At 36.5% G+C, this 18,874-nt stretch overlaps 1 protein-coding gene across 1 annotated transcript; it reads right to left on the minus strand.

The window, feature by feature from the left end:
• Positions 1-1,147: 1,147 nt before the first annotated feature.
• Positions 1,148-15,896, minus strand: LOC121429896 (ubiquitin-associated domain-containing protein 2-like). The gene is made up of 9 exons (XM_041627156.1): positions 15,800-15,896; positions 10,482-10,609; positions 9,431-9,550; positions 7,872-7,978; positions 5,858-5,981; positions 4,979-5,293; positions 3,862-3,940; positions 3,130-3,272; positions 1,148-1,488 (listed from the first exon to the last, which is right to left on the minus strand). The coding sequence occupies exons 1-9, from the start codon at positions 15,828-15,830 to the stop codon at positions 1,381-1,383; spliced, it is 1,155 nt and encodes a 384-aa protein (XP_041483090.1). The 5' UTR covers positions 15,831-15,896; the 3' UTR covers positions 1,148-1,380.
• Between the last annotated feature and the right edge of the window lie 2,978 nt (positions 15,897-18,874).

Consider the following 18,874-nt stretch of genomic DNA (forward strand, 5'->3'; position numbering starts at 1 on the left):
TTGCTTCAGCACTTGCAAGACAACAGGTAGCTAAATGGAAACATGAAACAGATTACTTGGCATTCTAAATTCAATAGATATCCTTAAACATTGTGAAAGTGCATTACATGTAGTATTAGAAAACATATAAAATACATTATACAAAATATATTTTATAAAACCAATTGCTCTACAGACGTGAACTATTTGAAAAAATAAGCAATGCATAGAAAATTATTCATACCAAAAAAACACATTATGGAGAGCAAGTCAGGTCTTTTGAATGGTTGATAATGTTGAATAAAATACATCTGTTTAGATTGGTTTAATGTCTATAGCACTGGTTGCAGCCTGTTCTACATGGCTTTGTATACATGTGTATGGCAGCTGCAATCAACTCTGTACAAATTTTAATATGTGTTTCATCCAGTTACACATATCTTTGTCTGATCCTGGGATGCTTGTTACCATGGACTATTTGAATTGACCATTTTAGAAATCTTCAAGAGAAAGAAGAGAGCTGAAATTAACTGGGTACAGTTACACATATCTTTATCTGGTCTTGGGATGCTCGTTACCATGGACTATTTGAATTGACCATTTTAGAAATCTTCAAGAGAAAGTAGAGGGCTGAAATTAACTGGGTACATGTCAAATAAGTTCGGGTGTCTTGCATTTAAAGAACACATATCCACATACAGTATTATCCCACTGCCATCTTATGTATTCTACATGCTCCTGTGTACTTAATGATCAAGTACAGATTCAAGTAAGCACTGCAAGGATTGATTCACCATAGGTCACGTCACTGTGACTCACACCTGCAGGGATGCACAATTGGTTGTTACCAGGGCTTCAGAGATCTTCAAAGAATTTTCAAGGTTCATTCTAAAAAGACCACTTCATATTTCACAAAACTGAACAATGCTATTAGATTTATTCTACTTTTGATCTATTAGATCAGTAATTGCAACATTAGCAGCAGTAATAAAATTTCATCAATGATTGCGATATTTTCAAATGAGATTGGCAACTAAAGGCCTGGTCACACCGCCCGAGCGTTGGAGCAGTCGTGGAGCGGAGAGAAAAAAAATCATCACTGCTCGCTACTGTTCACCATTTCCAACTTCGATTTTTTTTTTCCCCCAATTTTGTGAGCGAAATTCGACCCTCTCTCCCTACCGCTCCACGACCGATTCAACAACGCTCGGGCGGTGTGACCAGGCCTTTATTAAATTATAGGCCCTACATCACTTGTTTCCAATGACTCAGGATTGACGACTGTACAATTCAGTTGAACCAACATAGCAGAAATGAACCAATAGGCAATATAAAGTTTGATATTCAGTACCAAGTCTATCTGTAATATTGCACATCAATGCAACCAAGCTTCTGATTGGCTCATTCCTGAAGAAGTACTGTTGTTGCCATGGTGACATCATTGTTAGACATACTCAGAGCTTGCATCACAGCGCCACGGTTGAATCCCATATCAACAAGTTGCTGTATCTGACGATGGAATAATGGCAATAATAAGGGTAACAATAATATTTCAATTGTTGATATCCACAATGATGATTCAGATGAAAAAAGATTGAAGGATTGGAGATGTTAATGATGATAAGAAGTTAATGCTGATGATGATAAAATGTTGGTGGTTTATCGGAATCACTTATGACTGGGAGGTGAAATGCGAACATAATCAGTGACCTTCAGGTCTCTCTTCCCAAAAACACTGATTGGGGGTGCAGGTAGATCACTACACCGGGGTTCCCCTTACTCATATAAGAGTGTAGTAGGTTCGTACATGCAAAGGTTGGGATTCTCCAAAACATGGGTCCTCAACTTATCATCCTATCCAAGGGGCAATGTATTTTCCACTAACAGAGTCCGCATCTCTGGTAGAGGGGAGGGACACGTTGAGAACGCATGCTTCAGTAATCCGCCCGGGAGCCCATGACCCTCTTCTGATAATAAAAGACCTCAGACAAGGTCATTTTGCCACTTTCCACCCAGGTGTTAAATGGGTAGCAGGTAGGAAAGCCTATGAAGTATATCTAGCAATTGAGTATTGGAACTCTTGTTGGAACAGTCCCCAGGGAGTGGAAAACATGTATACATTGTGTGCGGGTATGACACGATCCAATGAGAGGGGTAATAACTCTAATGTAAAGTGCTTATAACATTAAATATTAGGTGCTATAAATACATCATCATTATTATGATGATGTAGATGAAAATGCTGATGGAGATTATTATTGAGAATGGCAATAACAATGCATTTATCATGATGATCATGATGATAAAGATGATATTGGTAATACTGGTGTTCTATTGATGATGATCATGATGATAAAGATGATATTGGTAATACTGGTGTTCTATTGATAATGATCATGATGATAAAGATGATATTGGTAATACTGGTGTTCTATTGATGATGATCATGATGATAAAGATGATATTGGTAATACTGGTGTTCTATTGATGATGATCATGATGATAAAGATGATATTGGTAATACTGGTGTTCTATTGATGATGATCATGATGATAAAGATGATATTGGTAATACTGGTGTTCTATTGATGATGATCATGATGATAAAGATGATATTGGTAATACTGGTGTTCTATTGATGATGATCATGATGATAAAGATGATATTGGTAATACTGGTGTTCTATTGATGATGATCATGATGATAAAGATGATATTGGTAATACTGGTGTTCTATTGATGATGATCATGATGATAAAGATGATATTGGTAATACTGGTGTTCTATTGATGATGATCATGATGATAAAGATGATATTGGTAATACTGGTGTTCTATTGATGATGATCATGATGATAAAGATGATATTGGTAATACTGGTGTTCTATTGATGATGATCATGATGATAAAGATGATATTGGTAATACTGGTGTTCTATTGATGATGATCATCATCACACAAGTGCAAGGAATGTCATAAATGACAGACATGAGTAATGTATAAAAAACACACAATTATTTATCATCATCATCATGCGCATTTGATCCCTCATGAAAGTTTATGGCAAACCATATTACAATAAATAATTACAATCAGTCAATTTTAAATATCAATCATATCTCTATAAATCACAGTTGTGATTGGTCACATTACCTTATCTTCTTCTGCATGTGATCCGTGTAAAGAGCTATCATCAGATCTACTGGTAGAGGGTTGATCAGAGATAGGTACTGGTGATGGAGAAGGGGGATTGGTAGAGGGGGGTGTTGACCCATTCGGTGGTGGGAAGTTCACACCTGTCAAACAAATATAAATAAATTAAACATTCATACTCTTATCAAACAGTGCTTGACCTCTAAAACTTTCAAACATTACCTTCAAAACATTTTTGTTCAATTCTTCGTAATTTCTTTAAGAATTTACTAAAAAGTACCTTGAGCACTCTACAGAGTGGATTTGGCGTGATATAAGTCTAATTATTACTATTTGTTATTTTTATTTACTATTATTATCAGATTCACTGTTCTCTTAATTTTCATCACCTGTTTCCTCGAATATCCACTCCATACATATATCTTATCACCTACATCTTTTCTTAAGCCCCCCAAATTCATGTTTTTGAAAAAGCTGTTTTGTTTGGAGATATGAAATTATATGGACTAACTAGTAACAAAACAATTTGAAATAGCAAAATCTGTTTAAAAGAAGATATTTCGAAAAAAGGTTAACAGGTTTTGAATCCAATGAAACGATTCAATTTTCCACATTGCAGAAAACTGGGGACTTCAATCTTTTTGCTTTTTTTCTTCATATCCCTCTGCCCTCCCTTTTTTTTTTCTTCCTCCGTCTACCTTTCCCTCCAGTAAAATTGAAGATGAATCTTACCACCATTATGTTCACCATTTCTCATACTATTCTGTTGATGAGGGCTGCTGCTACTTTCATTCCTCCTCAATGGAAATGTCTGTAGATTAAATGTTAGAGAGATGATTAAATCTTCAGATAATTGAATGAACCTTTCACTCTGAAAGTAAAGCTGATTTGGATCGATTAAACCATTTCATGATGATAATAATGCAAACTCCAATTTTATCACCATGTAAAGTATATCAACACCCCTCCCCATATCTGCTGCAACAGTTGCTGTATGCAGAAATGTGATGTCGCAGCCATTAATCAGCAAAGCAATTCAACCTTATTGCATTAAAATAGTCAAAGTGTTTGAGGGTGAATCAATTACTAAGAAGTCCTAAGTTCTAACCAACAGATGCTTGTTTTGTGTAAGGACTTCTTTGTTTTGAATCATCACTATATTGGAAAAGGATTCTTTGATATCATCACTAAGTATTCTATCAAGCAGTGCTATTATCAATAACCTCTTTATCGCTAGTTCTGTTGATAATGACATGTTTTTGCCACTTAGAGATTATTGATAACCTTTCCGTCATTGTCGATAATTACTGCTTTTATGTAAAGTTCATCCGCATTTGCACATATACATGGGGAAACCCCAGCTCAAGTCAGTAATAATGGTCTAATTGCTCTAGCTGTTAGCAATGTTGTTGCCATGAGGCTGACTCGCGCACCACAAAAGTTTCATTCGTTGAGGAACTTGACGGTAATGATTGGTAATTCATTGGGCTGGATACGGCCAATAAATGACAGCGCATTTAACATCCTATAAGAGGGGTTTACCCGTTTTATTTGTCTCCTTATAGCATAATTGTCTATTTAACATCCTATCAGATGGTTTACCTGCCTTAGATGTCTCCTAATAGCATAATTGTCTATTTAACATCCTATCCGAGGGGTTTACCTGTCTTATTGGTCTCCTTATCGCATAAATGTCTATTTAACATCCTATCCGAGGGAATTACCTGTCTTATTGATCTCCTACATTAATAGCACAATTGTCATTTAACATCCTATCGGAGGGGTTAACCTGTCTTATAGGTCTCCTAATAGCATTGTATCTATTTAACATCCTATCTGAGGGATTTACCTGTCTTATAGGTCTCCTAATAGCATTCTGTCTATGGATACTCCTAAACCTCTGAGCCTGAGCAAGTAGCATCCTCTGCTCCAATAACTCCATCCTCTGCTGTCTCTGAATCTCCAGCGTTGCACCCATGGGTAAAGCCCCCTCGCTTGGTGGTCGTGAGGAAAGCAGCCAACCAAATAAACCTTGAGAGAATGAAGCCATCACCTTGGGAATCATTACCCAATTCTTGATGTACAGGAAGTTAAGACGATAAAGAATTCCTGCCATGATTCCATAGGCAATAGCAACAGGTGTAGTGTGTGTTAGAGTCGTCAGCTGAATGTATAAAAAGATATTAAATTTCTCAAAATTCTTTATGTACCAAGAAGAAAGGAAACATAATCTAAGATTGAGAAGTATATAGTGTCTTTAAATTACATTGTCTATCCACTATTCTAATCTCAAATGTTCACTGATCATTAATCAAACTGTCCATTCCAGATCCAGAAACAAATACTAATAAATGGGTTCTCCATTTTACAATTTTATCAATAGTGGCATTTTGAATTTTGGAGCAACAATTTGCAAAATATTCTTCTTTTTATTAAGTCATTGATTTGATGGCAGGTACAAGATGCCACTTTGTACCATCCACTTTGTAGAAATAATGTGATGGCAGTTTTTCCTTTAAAAAGTTAAACTGGAATATCTATGCAATGTGTTGACATAGTGACAGTGTCTGTGTGTGTACTACAGTACATGATGACTATTATCTACATGTACAATAAACAATACCATTACTTTACAATAGAATATTTACTTGCAAATTGAATAGTTAATTTAATAATCCTTCCTATGCACAGAAAACCCATAACTGTGTAAAAGTCAAAGATGACTTACATATACACCCAGTATGTAGGATATCCACTTCCCTGCCACGACATCAGCCAAGAAGTGAGTTTGTGTAGAAACATTAGGAATGTCCATGAAGAATGGTACAAACATTGACAATACAATGCTTTGTCTGAAATTAAAAATAACAAAGAAAGAATTAAAAACAACACATCATTAATATGCCTATAAAAAGGATTCTTCATAAGATTCACATGAATTGTCAATCTTTCTAGTCTGTAGTTGGATAAAGTGGGAATAAGCCATATCATACAAAATGAAAGGATGCTGGAAGAATGTTTACCAAATAACAATTCCTGGAGTTCAAAAATTATTCAGGACTTCTTATAGGTGACATTATTCTTGTAAAACCTGTTACAGCAGTTTACATGAGCTAGACTACTGTAAATTGAATTATTGAAGGGAGGTGGGGGCGTAACTTAAAAGATGTGTTTAAAGGTCAAGTCAAGTCCACCTCAGAAAAATGTTGATTTTGAATCAATAGAGAAAAATCAGACAAGCACAATGCTGAAAATTTCATCAAAATCGGATGTAGAATAAGAAAGTTATGACATTTCAAAGTTTCACTTATTTTTAACAAAATAGTTATATGAACGAGCCAGTTACATCCAAATGAGAGTCAATGATGTCACTCACTCACTATTTCTTTTGTTTTTTATTGTTTGAATTATAAAATTTTTCAATTTTTACAACTTTGATGATTAGGACCTCCTTGCCCGAAGCACAAAATGTTAAAATAATGGAATTCCACATGTTTAGGGAAGAATGAAACTTCATTTCACATGACAATGACAAGAAAATCAAAATATGTCATATTTCATATAATAAAATACAAAAGAAATAGTGAGTGAGTGATGTCATCAGTTCCCTCATTTGCATACCGACAGAGATGTGCATATAACTTTTTTGTGAAATGAAGCGAAACTTTAAAATGTCATAACTTTCTTATTTTACATCCAATTTTGATGAAATTTTCAGTGTTGTTTGCTGGATTTTTCTCTTTTTATTCAAACAAACTTTTTGTTGTGGTGGACTTGACCTTTAAATGTACTAAAATAAAGTAAATGCAGCACACAATTATTTCATGAGAATCCTTTAAAGAGAAATGCCAGTGGTAGCAGTAAACACTGATTTCATGAGAAAGTCTGTAAAACAAAGCTTTATTGTCAGTATATCGAGGATCTAGATCTGGTACAGTTACATAAACTAAACTTTGTGAAATCTTGAAATCTACGCTGAAAAATGTTCACACAGAAGATCACCAACACCGATAAGCGCACATGGGACAGTGTATAATCATTGCTTTGAATGTCGTGCCCGATGCCTTGACCCGAATCCTGTGCTTATTTGCTGATTTCTCAGCAATTACACAATTTGTTCCAGAATCCTTTGGCACATATGTTTTATTTATACAAACAGACACTTTGGTGGTCATTTCATTGGATTCTGTACAAACCCATTTACCTTTAAAATCAAGGTTAATTAGCACCATATAGATCTAGATCTGGTACATTGAAATCAACTTATCTTTGTGAAATCATGAAATCGTAGCTGAAACTTTAAAAGCTGATAATCTGATATCTAACACCAAAAAAGACATTTTATTGGATTCTGTTAAAACATATTTTGAGATTGTAATCATAACAAGCACTTAGCTTTAATATTAAAACTGTTTGAACTTTTAATCCCTGGTTTGCTATAGAATTACTTATCAATTAAACAATTATTTGTATAATCATTCGATGTTACAAAAAAAATATGCAAAATATGTGTTTATAAACCTCTTTAAGGTCAAATTCATCAAAAGTCATACATGTTTTTGTGGTCCCCAATAATTTGACTTAAAAAAGAGAGAGGTTCCTAAATTACTTCACCCTTACACTTACCAACTGTGTTCTCAACTCAAATCGCTTACTATACATGTACATGTACATGTATATGGTATATATACATTATACCTAGCCCATATTTCCAGACTTCATATCATGATCACATAACTTACGGTCCACACAAAGTCTGAGGCAACACCCGATACTCTAGTGCCTCGAGGGCGAAAATAGTAGCCGCTTCCACCCCGACAGAGAATAGACTATTGGCTAAAAGAAACGACTGGAAAGGAATAAAACGATTCAAAATGTTAAACACATATCAATCATTTAACCATTTTTAAAAGGCTTGGAGCCCATATCAAAATTATGGTAATTTTCCATAATGGGACTACTAGCTATTGAAAACTTGATTTTGATTACCTGCTAACCAGTTATGTACATGTACAATAAAAGTTACCATATTGGTAACATGTAAATAATTGTCTCTGACACAGGCCCAAGGCTGTATTAAACGCACACATGTGTTCATGTTTTACATGTGGTTAGAGTTGTAATAGGGATTTTGGTTCCGAAAGATGCAAGTACTAGGATTAGATTGAGGTCTATATGCTTCATGTTTTGCTTAATATGTGTATTTTTCCAAGAGTACTTGTCACATGAGCAAATGTCATTGAAACCTCTTTATCGATACCATTATTTTTGATCAACACACGACATGACATAGACTACAGTGTATTTCCAATATTTTGCATTGTTTTTGCTTTCAATGAAATAATACTGCATGTGGGCAATCCATTTTGGAAGCATGGTTATCAAATAGGTCATTGACCTTTCAAACCAAGTCCCAGGGATCATGGTTGACCTATGACCTTTACTTTCAACCCACACATCCAGAATGATTGCAACTGATGTAATGCAATCATATCAGATAATGGGTATTGAAAAGCCATTATGCATATTACATACATACAATAGCTTATGGGCCCCATCACATAAAAGTTACTAATATGGTAACTTTGCCATAATCCAATGGTAATGCTGATCAACAGCCAATCAAAATCAAGGCTTCTACATGTATGCAAGTTATGCAAGTTACAATTGCATGGCAAAGTTACCATAATGTTAACTTTTATGCAGCGGGTTCTGAACTGTCACATGGATGAGAAATGAATATAAAATGCTGTACATACCCTGTAGAGGAAATGAGACTGAATAATGGGTGATAGGTAGTTACATTCTTTCTTTTTCATTTTTTTTCCCCTCAATTTTTCCCCTTTTATCAGTTCTCTAGGAATCATAGGGGCAAGCATTCCCCTGCTCATACCTCATACCATTGCCCTTGGGATGCACCCCACCTAATACACCTGTACCATTGCCCTTGGGATGCACCCCGCCTCATACACCTGTACCATTGCCCTTGGGAAGCACCCTACCTCATACACCTGTACCATTGCCCTTGGGAAGCACCCTACCTCATACACCTGTACCATTGCCCTTGGGATACACCCCACCTCATACCATTGCCCTTAAATGCACCCTACCTCATACCATTGCCCTTGGGAAGCACCCTACCTCATACCATTGCCTTTGGGAAGCACCCTACCTCATACATGTACCATTGCCCTTGGGATGCACCCCACCTCATACCATTGCCCTTGCAATGCATGCAATGCAAGATTTATTACACTGAGAGTGAAAGAAAAGAATCACACAGAGAAGCTCAATTACTTACTATGAATTTCGCTGATCCATATCTCCTCTCCAATACTCTGAAATGATAAATTAGCGAGGCTCCAAGGAGCAGCGAATGAATCTCAAGAAAAGCCAACTTGCAGGTCAGCAGCCGCCATGGCTACAGCATAAGAGACAAGAATCAAGACTCAAGTTAGTGTACATATATAATCATCTTGATATGCCAAGTATCCAGCATAAAGTGTAAACCCCTTGTATCAGGGGATTTGGTCTTACTCATCTCTAGTCCACCAAATATATAAAGTTGACAATTAACAAAAGTATCTACATGCACACATTCATTAGCTCTTTCATTGAATTACAAGTCATTATTGATTATACTTTATGGGCATATTTTAATAATTCAATTTAGGATAATGTCCTAAAGAACCAATTTGGCCAATCAAATGCACTCTTACAAAGTATAATTTTCGACTATATTGCATTGTCCATATCTCTTGAATTTGCATGGCTTGCAGAACAAAGCTCAGATGCAGCTGCACTGCGTAGCAAGCTTGATACAAACAAAATTTGGTGAAAATTATGCTTATTTGGCATCAGAGAGGCTTCTTATATTCTTCAAGTTAACTCTTTCAACCAAAGGCCTGTGATAGGATCAAAACACATCAACATTTCTTCTCTCTAATTGCACGTGTGTGGGTTTTTTCCTTAATGTATTTTCTATGAATGAACTAAAATCCCTAAATAACACTAAATCTATTTGTTCTTAACAGTAAATATACAGATTAAGGTTGTTAAATATTCCTTTTTCACTTTCCCCTGCTATTTGTCTATTTTATATTTATATATATATATATATATCCATATTTATTATTATAGGGCTATTGCCTTGGATTCATTCAATCATACTTTAAAAATCTTCACTTACTTCAACTCTTAAAATTAAAAATAATAATTTTTACTTCATTTTTTGTGGAGTCAACTCATTATAGAATTAAGTTTGGATGTATTTAATGTGAGCAAGGTCATACTGTAACATGGATAACACATTAATATTAATAAGATTATCATAATATCACAAATCAACATACCTCTCTACCAGCTAACAGATAGTCATTGGAATAGACAAAGTAGTTCTGGTATTTTGGACCAAGTAAAACTAAACAGCAGGATACTACACTTCCAAGAATCAGGAGAGCTTTGCTGACTGGTGTCATATCTGTACAAAAAAAAAATGTAAACCCATTAAACTTTGATATTAGAGCAGGGATTCTCAAATGGTGGCGCGCTGCGCGCGCGCCACTTGTGGCGCACCGAGCCTTGCGGAGTGGCGCTTGGGATCTGATATAAAAAAAGTAAATATAAGGAAAAATTGGGGAGAAAAAATAAATCTACCAGGAAACTATGAAGCTGAAAATAAGGATTTGATGATCATTTCAATACAAAGAGAAAACAAAAACTCTTTACTTGACACTTAATTGCTAATTGATTTCTTCAAATTTTGTCCAATTGAGCACTCGTTAACCCCTTATTATGGAGGATCGATGGTGTTCTCCTGTTTTATTTATCTATGCTGTACATAGTTTATGTGCCACATAAGTGATATGAAAACCCAGTTGGTAGGATTTCTATTTCAACAGCGAAAAATTTTGCACGTTTTGGTTAAGAGTTAAACATCAATGATATGATATTAAAAGAAAATCCTGATCATAAAAGATTATGAATTTGCGACATAACAAGCAGAAACTTTGTTTCCGGGGCCGATTAAAATCCGAAGTTGTAAAAGTTAAATATGCTCAGATGTATTGCCTGTCGTGATTGCCTGCATGCACTAGTGTTGTCAGTCGGTCCGGGATCGGGATGAATTCCCGGCGGTCTGAGGCTCCGAGACGGTTCCGAGACGGTTCCGGGATCAATCAACTTAGACCGTATCCCGGCAGGAAAATAAAATCAATAATGGCCAAATTCATGTTGTAATATTTCCCTAATTAGTAATTGTACTTACGAAATACGAGAGAACAATTTAGTTTCAACTGGCTGTGTGCACATGCACCTCGAAATATTACGCAATCTGTACTCGTCGATCGCATGAGCATGCACGCAATCTAGCTTTGCACACGGCTCCGAGAGATCTTAGCAGACAACAATCGTCTACTGTATAGTCTCATGTGCAGACCTCTTTCACCTCAGTTCGTTTTACCGAGTCATTCATTTACCCCATACTTTCGAGTTGAATCTGCTACGATATGTATGGACTCGTGAATTTATCATGAAATAATTTACTAACAATTGACGATGATGATCTATGAGTATTTGCAAATTTAGTCATTTAAAAAAAGTCGCCATTAATTTTGTGATGATTGTATTTGTTGGGGTATTTTTTTGCGAAAGGGTTTGCAAATAACAACTAGACGAATGCGCATCATGTTTCAGCTGGTTAGAGCTGGGAGAGAGAGAGAAGGGGGGGGGTTACGGGAAGTGCTTGGTCGTTCACGACTGGGGACCATCTGTCATCTGTTGACTTGATGTTTACAATTGCAAACCAGTCGGTCAAATCATGGAGCTGTTAATAGCTCTATGGTCAAATCATTTCTCCTAGATATATTTCGACTTAAATTATAAAATTGTACCAAAACGCTGTTAGAATTGGCGATGTTTAAAGTGGCGTTGTTTAAACTTTGAAACAACATTGTTTTGAAAGTCATATCATACCCTATATGTTGTAAAAATATGTTGTTAAATGCATCAAACAAATTATCAATGATATTAACAGTTTTAAATGATATCGTTGGAAATTGCAAAAAATATTTAAAAACAAACTGTTTAAAGTTTTAAAAAAATTCTATTGGTTTAATAGTTTAAAAACAGTTGTATATTGACTGGCTTAAACAATGTTTCTTAATATTTAAATAGTTGTTCAAAATATTTTTTTTTACTGTGAATAGTCTGAGTATCTATTCAAATAATGTTTTCTCGATCGAAAGTAATTCATGATTAAAGAAAAAATTAATTTTGTTGTTTTGATGCGAAGTGCCGGCCGCCGGGACTAATCTTGTGTAAATTTCCAAATAAGCTTCTCTGATAAGATAGTATTCACTTTTCTCAGTAGTAGTGATATCAAGGAGACATCTCCTTGGTGATATCATACTGTTCAGAGTTACGAGAGAGGGAGAGAGAGTGAAACTGAAAGTTAAAATTCCGGGATAGCTAGGGCCACAGGCGCACTGACAAGACATTACGCAATTTGCTTATAACTGTCAACCACGTGCGCACCGACCACAGATCAGTGGTACCGTACCGACACGTGTGTTATTGGACTGTCAGATCAGCAGCTGGGTCGACTCAAACATAATTCGGGTCATGTCAGTGGTCATTAATGTTTACAGTTTGCGGTGGTGGCACGCTTTGACTGTCTCATCATTATTTTCCCCACGTTTTGAGTGAATGTTTACAATTTGCGGTGGTGGCATGCACACTTTGACCATGGAGCTAACAGTTACCGGTAATAGTTCTATGCTTTGACTGTCTGGTGCACCGCCAGTGCGCAGGCTGGAAATGTATACACTTTTGGATTGCATTTGTGCGTGGAAATATGTTTCGGGATTCAGGACGAGCCGGGATCCCGATAAGGAAATTTTGAAGTTGCCGGGACGGTTTCGGACCGGGATTTTTTTTCTAGATAACAACACTAGCATGCACTCTTGCTTAACACGAACTGAATGAATGATACCGCACGTGAATAATAAATATACTTTAACTCGTAAGGACCTCAAAACAATTTAAAAACATTCCCAAACGATCGTTCATTAATCTAAGATGTTTGTGACTTCTATTCTGTTTTTTCTTTTCCGCCATTGTCAATATAAACCGTGATTAATATTTCTTCCCAGAGAACGGGACTCACGAGAGTCCATAACGAAAGGTATATGAACTATATTTAACTCATTAACACCTCATAACACTTTAAAACATGTCCAGACAAAAAAAGACCCCTAAATTTTGAGATAAACAACAACATTCTAATATTTTTGTCGATATCAATTTTAGGTATTGGTGTGCACATTACATTGAACTTCACGGATATGCAACGTAACTTGCCTTTGGATCAAAGCACATGTGAAAATCAAAACATCGTGTGTAAACTTAACCACCATCGAATCAGCGGGTTTCCGATTCATGGAAGAAAAATCTTAGCAAGAACGCTGGTAGCAGACATCTGTGCACAAACTGGAACCTCAAAAAAACGAAAAGTTCTCTCCTTCTACCCCAGTCTCGATCGGCCATTTACGATTCATAACAAAAAAGGCCGATCGAGACGGGGCCCTAGAAGGAGAGAACTTTTCGTTTTTTGAGGTTCCAGTTCGTGCCCAAAATTTTCAGGAAACTGCCACTCGTTAGACCTTCATCCATATAATCGTGGTAAGTGCTTGATTTCTGTTTTAACTATTTATTCGGAGAATTATTTTGACCATACTTCACGCTTGTCGGGTGAGTATGCCAAATTACACGTAAGGTCCTGGGCTCCCGCCCGCTACGTTAACTACATGTAGATCTAGTTAACCACCATTACTAATACTTTTAATAGCGGCTGCATGATTGCGAGGCGTCTGTGTACGAGGAGAATTTTTTTAACAAATTAAAATTGTTTTTAAAAAAAAAATCGAAAAAGACGGCTGCCAGCCGCGGGCTGTTGTTGTTGATCTAGGTGTGACTTAACGCAGGGAACTCCCGCCCACATAGCGGGCGGGAGCCCAGGACCTTATGTGTAAGGCATACTCACCTGACAAGCATGAAGTATGGTCAAAATAATTCTCCGAATAAATAGTTAAAACAGAAATCAAGCACTTACCACGATTATATGGATGAAGGTCTAACGAGTGGCAGTTTCCTGACATCTGGGCACAAACTGGAACCTCAAAAAAACGAAAAATTCTCTCCTTCTACCCCAGTCTCGATCGGCCATTTTGTTACGATTCATAACAAAAAAGGCCGATCGAGACGGGGCCCTAGAAGGAGAGAACTTTTTGTTCTTTTGAGGTTCCAGTTCGTGCCCAAAATTTTCAGGAAACTGCCACTCGTTAGACCTTCATCCATATAATCGTGGTAAGTGCTTGATTTCTGTTTTAACTATTTATTCGGAGAATTATTTTGACCATACTTCACGCTTGTCGGGTGAGTATGCCAAATTACACGTAAGGTCCTGGGCTCCCTGGGTTAGGCACTCATTCAATGAACAAGGTTATGATATAACCTTGTTCTCAGTTATATCTCCATGTTTGGCAAAATAAGGGTGGCAATGTTTGGCTTATTTTCTCTTTTTCTTTGGGGCAAATGCTTGATTTTTTTACACTGACAGTTTCCATTACATTTATTATTCATACAACTTGGCTCTTATTTAAATTTGATTCTTTAGATCATTTTTTCTTAATTAAAAATAGAGATAAAAAAATGAAAATTTTCTTGCCATATTACTTTCCACCAATAGAGGGCGTACACAAATATATGCCCAAAATTCAAGTTTTTGAGCGCTCTGGTGAATGAAAAAAAATTATTCCCAATTTAATGAAAAATAAATTACAACTGTATGGAAATTACTAATTTTGGTCACAAAAGTGATATTTTAATGATTTTTTAAAGTGTGTGCTCTGTACAACATTGGCATACCATAGTCCTACCTCTAAATTCCCCACAGCACAGACAGGGTGTACTGGTAGCCACTCATTCAATGAACAAGGTTATGATATAACCTTGTTCTCACTTATATATCCATGTGTGACAAAATAAGGGTGGCAATATTAGGCTTATTTTCTCTTTTTCTTTAGGGCAAGTGCTTGATTTTTTTACACGGACAGTTTCCATTACACCTACATGACCTATTATTCATACAACTTGATTCTTATTTAAATTTGATTCTTTAAATTATTTTTTTCTTAATTAAAAATAGATATCAAAAATGAAAATTTTCTTGCCATGTTACTTTCCATCAATAGAGGGCGTACAAAAAAATATGCCCGAAATTCAAGTTTTTGAGCACTCTGGTGAATACAAAAATTATTCCCAAGTTACTAATGAAAAATAAATTGCAACTGTATGGAAATTAGTCATTTTGGTCACAAAAGTGATATTTTAATGATTTTTTAAAGTGTGTGCTCTGTACAATATTGGCATACCATAGTCCTACCTGTAGATTCCCCACAGGCAGGGTGGTAGCAGTGAACAAGTGGGGTTAGTTCACGTCAGGTGTGACTGTGAGGATCATAAGGCCTACATAATATTCAATGTATGGGACTCTGTGATTTTTCATTTTCATGAAATTAAAAAGCAACCGTGACAAAATTGCGCTTATTTTGCGGGAAATAGTCGTGAACATTCAAAATATATATATCTCAAGAATAAGATTTACACTCACAAAATCCTGATGAACTGTATGGCTGTGACATCCTTAAATCGATTAAGACAAGCTTAAAAATCTAAGACTAAGTTGGATTCCCGGGTTGGATGTCCAAACTTCGTGTGATGATAGGATATATATGTACCAACGAACGTAGAGGGCCGCAACACACAGACAAGGAATTAAGACCACTCTAAAAAATAAGGTGGGGTTTTGGGAACTTTGTAGAGTAATAATAATAATAACAAGACCAAGAGCTAGGGAAAAGAGAAATAAAGGAGACAAAAATGGAAACTTAAAACGGGAAAGGATGAAATATCAGAATTTTCCTTATGTCTCAATCTATCACAAAATTAGATTTCAAACTTAAAGGGGAATCCAACCCAACTAAAAACTTGTTTTTATAAGGAAAAGAAAAATCGGACAAGTTGATAGGTGAAAGTTTGAACAATATTGGACAAACAACAAGAAAGTTATGAATTTTTAAAAGTTGTAAATATTGGTAATCACTATACCCATGGAGACTTCAAATTGGCCGCATATGGGATGTCATAATGATGTAAGGCAAGGACTACTCTTCCATGTACTCCAATACATATTATGGCTAAAATGTCATTTTTCCCAAAAGTTTTATTTCAAATTATATTTTTCTTTCACGAGGACATACTACAATATACTACCTGGGTTATATTTAAATTACTGCCCAAGGGGAATGGGTACTTAGGAGAAAACCACAAATCCCTGATAATAAAGTACATGGCCTATGGGAAAGTTGTCCTTGCCACTTGTCATAATTTACTTACCCAGTTGCCAATTTGAAATTTACATAGTATTAGTGATCTCAATTTTAAAGCAGCTATAACTTTCTTATTGCTTGTCCGATTTCTTTCAAACTTTTACCATTCTGTTTCATTCATTTTCCTCCTTCCCAACATAACATGTTATGTTATGGCCAAGGCTGGATTCCCCTTTAACAGTGACAAAATTTTCGCTCGTTTAGAAATATAGCCCCTGTCTCTCTTAGTGTGGCACGACCATCAAGGGGGGTAATCCAGGTTTCAAAACTCAGACCAGATAAATAAATTAAGACAAACAAAACACTGAAAATTATCAAAATCGTACAAGGAATATGCAACAAGGTATGATGACACCGAAAAGCGTTTGCGTTTTTTCGGTAAAGCAGTTCTAAACACGCGTCCTCGTGACTGCAACGGTGTTATGACAAAGTTTGACAGGTCATTTTGAGAGAAGAGCTAGGATGGTTCCTCTAAGTTAACAAAGGCCATATAGCGAGCATGATGAAGCCATCATAGGCAATGTATCATATACAGTGTCCGCGGAACCCGCAGGGACCGACACTTCCTTCCCCCCGCCCCCCCCCCCTCACTCGGGACCTCATCCCCAAACATTTTTCAAATAAAATTGGCATCTAGTTATGATGTTTTTTTTTGTGCATAGTCAGGTACCCCCCCCCCCCCTCTAACTTCCAGAACAACCAGAGCAAGTCCTGTTATATGCTGGGAAAGAAAATAGTATTTAACTAAACTCTCTGGAGACAATTTTTTTTCTTTTAATTCTTATCAAATATATTTTATCTCAAAGAATTCTTATACTTTCATGGGCCTTTTACTTTACCTTTCTTGCTTCTGTGATTTATTGCTCTGATTGACACTGGACAGCTCTGTGGTATCCGACTATTGGACATTTTTCCCCCCTCTGGATTTTTTTTGGGGGGACTTCCATAATTGTTACCATCCTCGTAGAGAAACAAACAGTAATAAACTTATACTTGTATTTAATTTTAAACTTTTTGGCTTTACCACTGGTTCGGGAAATATTACGCTCTAAAAACATAATGGATTCATCCTATAATGATGCATGGTCTCCTCACATCGTCTCGTCTCGTTAAAGCATAATATCATAAACCGACAGATCATCGGCTCAGACCAACAGTGAAGGCGTATAATATAAACCAGTTCTGAAAAGTATGGGACGTACGTGACCTAGCCCAATATTCCAGCGCCTTGATCACCTAGCAAGGTGGATACGTGCGCTATACAATGCTCACTAAGCGATCGGGAGAGATGGGATGCACCCCCCCCCCCCCCCTTATGGAGCTTTGCTTTTTCCACATCTTGAGAAAAAAAGGGCAATTTGGTACATATTCTTGTTTACTGGAAACGTTATTTTCTTGAAAGAGTTAACTGAAACGATACTCTATCCACGGGAATATTTTATTTTGTGTGTTGGGGGGTATACTCCGACCGCTGCCTGCTGACACCATGGATATCCATATCGATGGTTGACACTCATACTCAGACCTTTCCACATGGAAATTAATTAGAGTAAAGTATGATCCCACCCCCTATACCCCCCGCGGCATGTCGCGAAAAAAAACCCGATATGAATAAATTTAGCTTTTGATTGTTACGTCAGCGAAGCCATGACGTCAGTGCGTTTGCGCGTATTTTTTTTGTTTACATTTTTGTCCTATTTCACTGATGTTTATGCGCACAATATACACGTTTGATTGACTGCAGTTTTATGCATAATGTTATGTGTAAATTTCTTAGTTTTTGCATTTAAGAGTGGCCTAGAGAAATGAAAATAAAATGATTTACGACGACTGACAATTTATTGAGGATCGAAGCAGCTTAACCTTCGAGGTAGGTGTGGAAATACGATATTTAAATATCCAGAGTTAGAGTCAGACCGGCGTAGTCGTAATTCAGCCAGCCGTATGGTCGCCGGCGCTGAGCCTGAGAGTGAGACTGAGTGAGTTAACTTAAAGTCAATGATCTGGCTTCGGTGTAAAAGTGACAGAGGTAAAAATTGAAGAGGAAATAATGAGTTAATGACAGAGATGAAAATGTCAGAGGTAATAATGGCAATGGGAATAATAATAATAGTGAAAGTGGCACTAACAATGGCAGAGCCAGACAAGGCCTAACGACCGTTAGGAGTGATTAGGACTAGGCCCCCTAGCCCTAGGTTAATAATGGTAGGCCTAGCCTAGACCAAAGCAAAAGCTTAGTTCAGTCTCTGTATTTTTATTGTTCCGCTGAACTACGTTGGCTCCACTCACCAATACAT

This window comes from Lytechinus variegatus, chromosome 16 (assembly GCF_018143015.1).
Source record: "Lytechinus variegatus isolate NC3 chromosome 16, Lvar_3.0, whole genome shotgun sequence".
Lineage (NCBI taxonomy): Eukaryota > Metazoa > Echinodermata > Echinoidea > Temnopleuroida > Toxopneustidae > Lytechinus > Lytechinus variegatus.

Coding starts and splice junctions, on each gene's coding strand:
- LOC121429896 (XM_041627156.1), bottom strand. CDS start 15,830: ATGTCACAGCCATACAGTTCATCAGGATTTT. Junction 10,610..15,799: donor ATACAGTTCATCAGGATTTT/GTGAGTGTAAAT, acceptor TTTTTTGTACAG/ATATGACACCAGTCAGCAAA. Junction 3,273..3,861: donor AAATGGTGAACATAATGGTG/GTAAGATTCATC, acceptor TTTGTTTGACAG/GTGTGAACTTCCCACCACCG.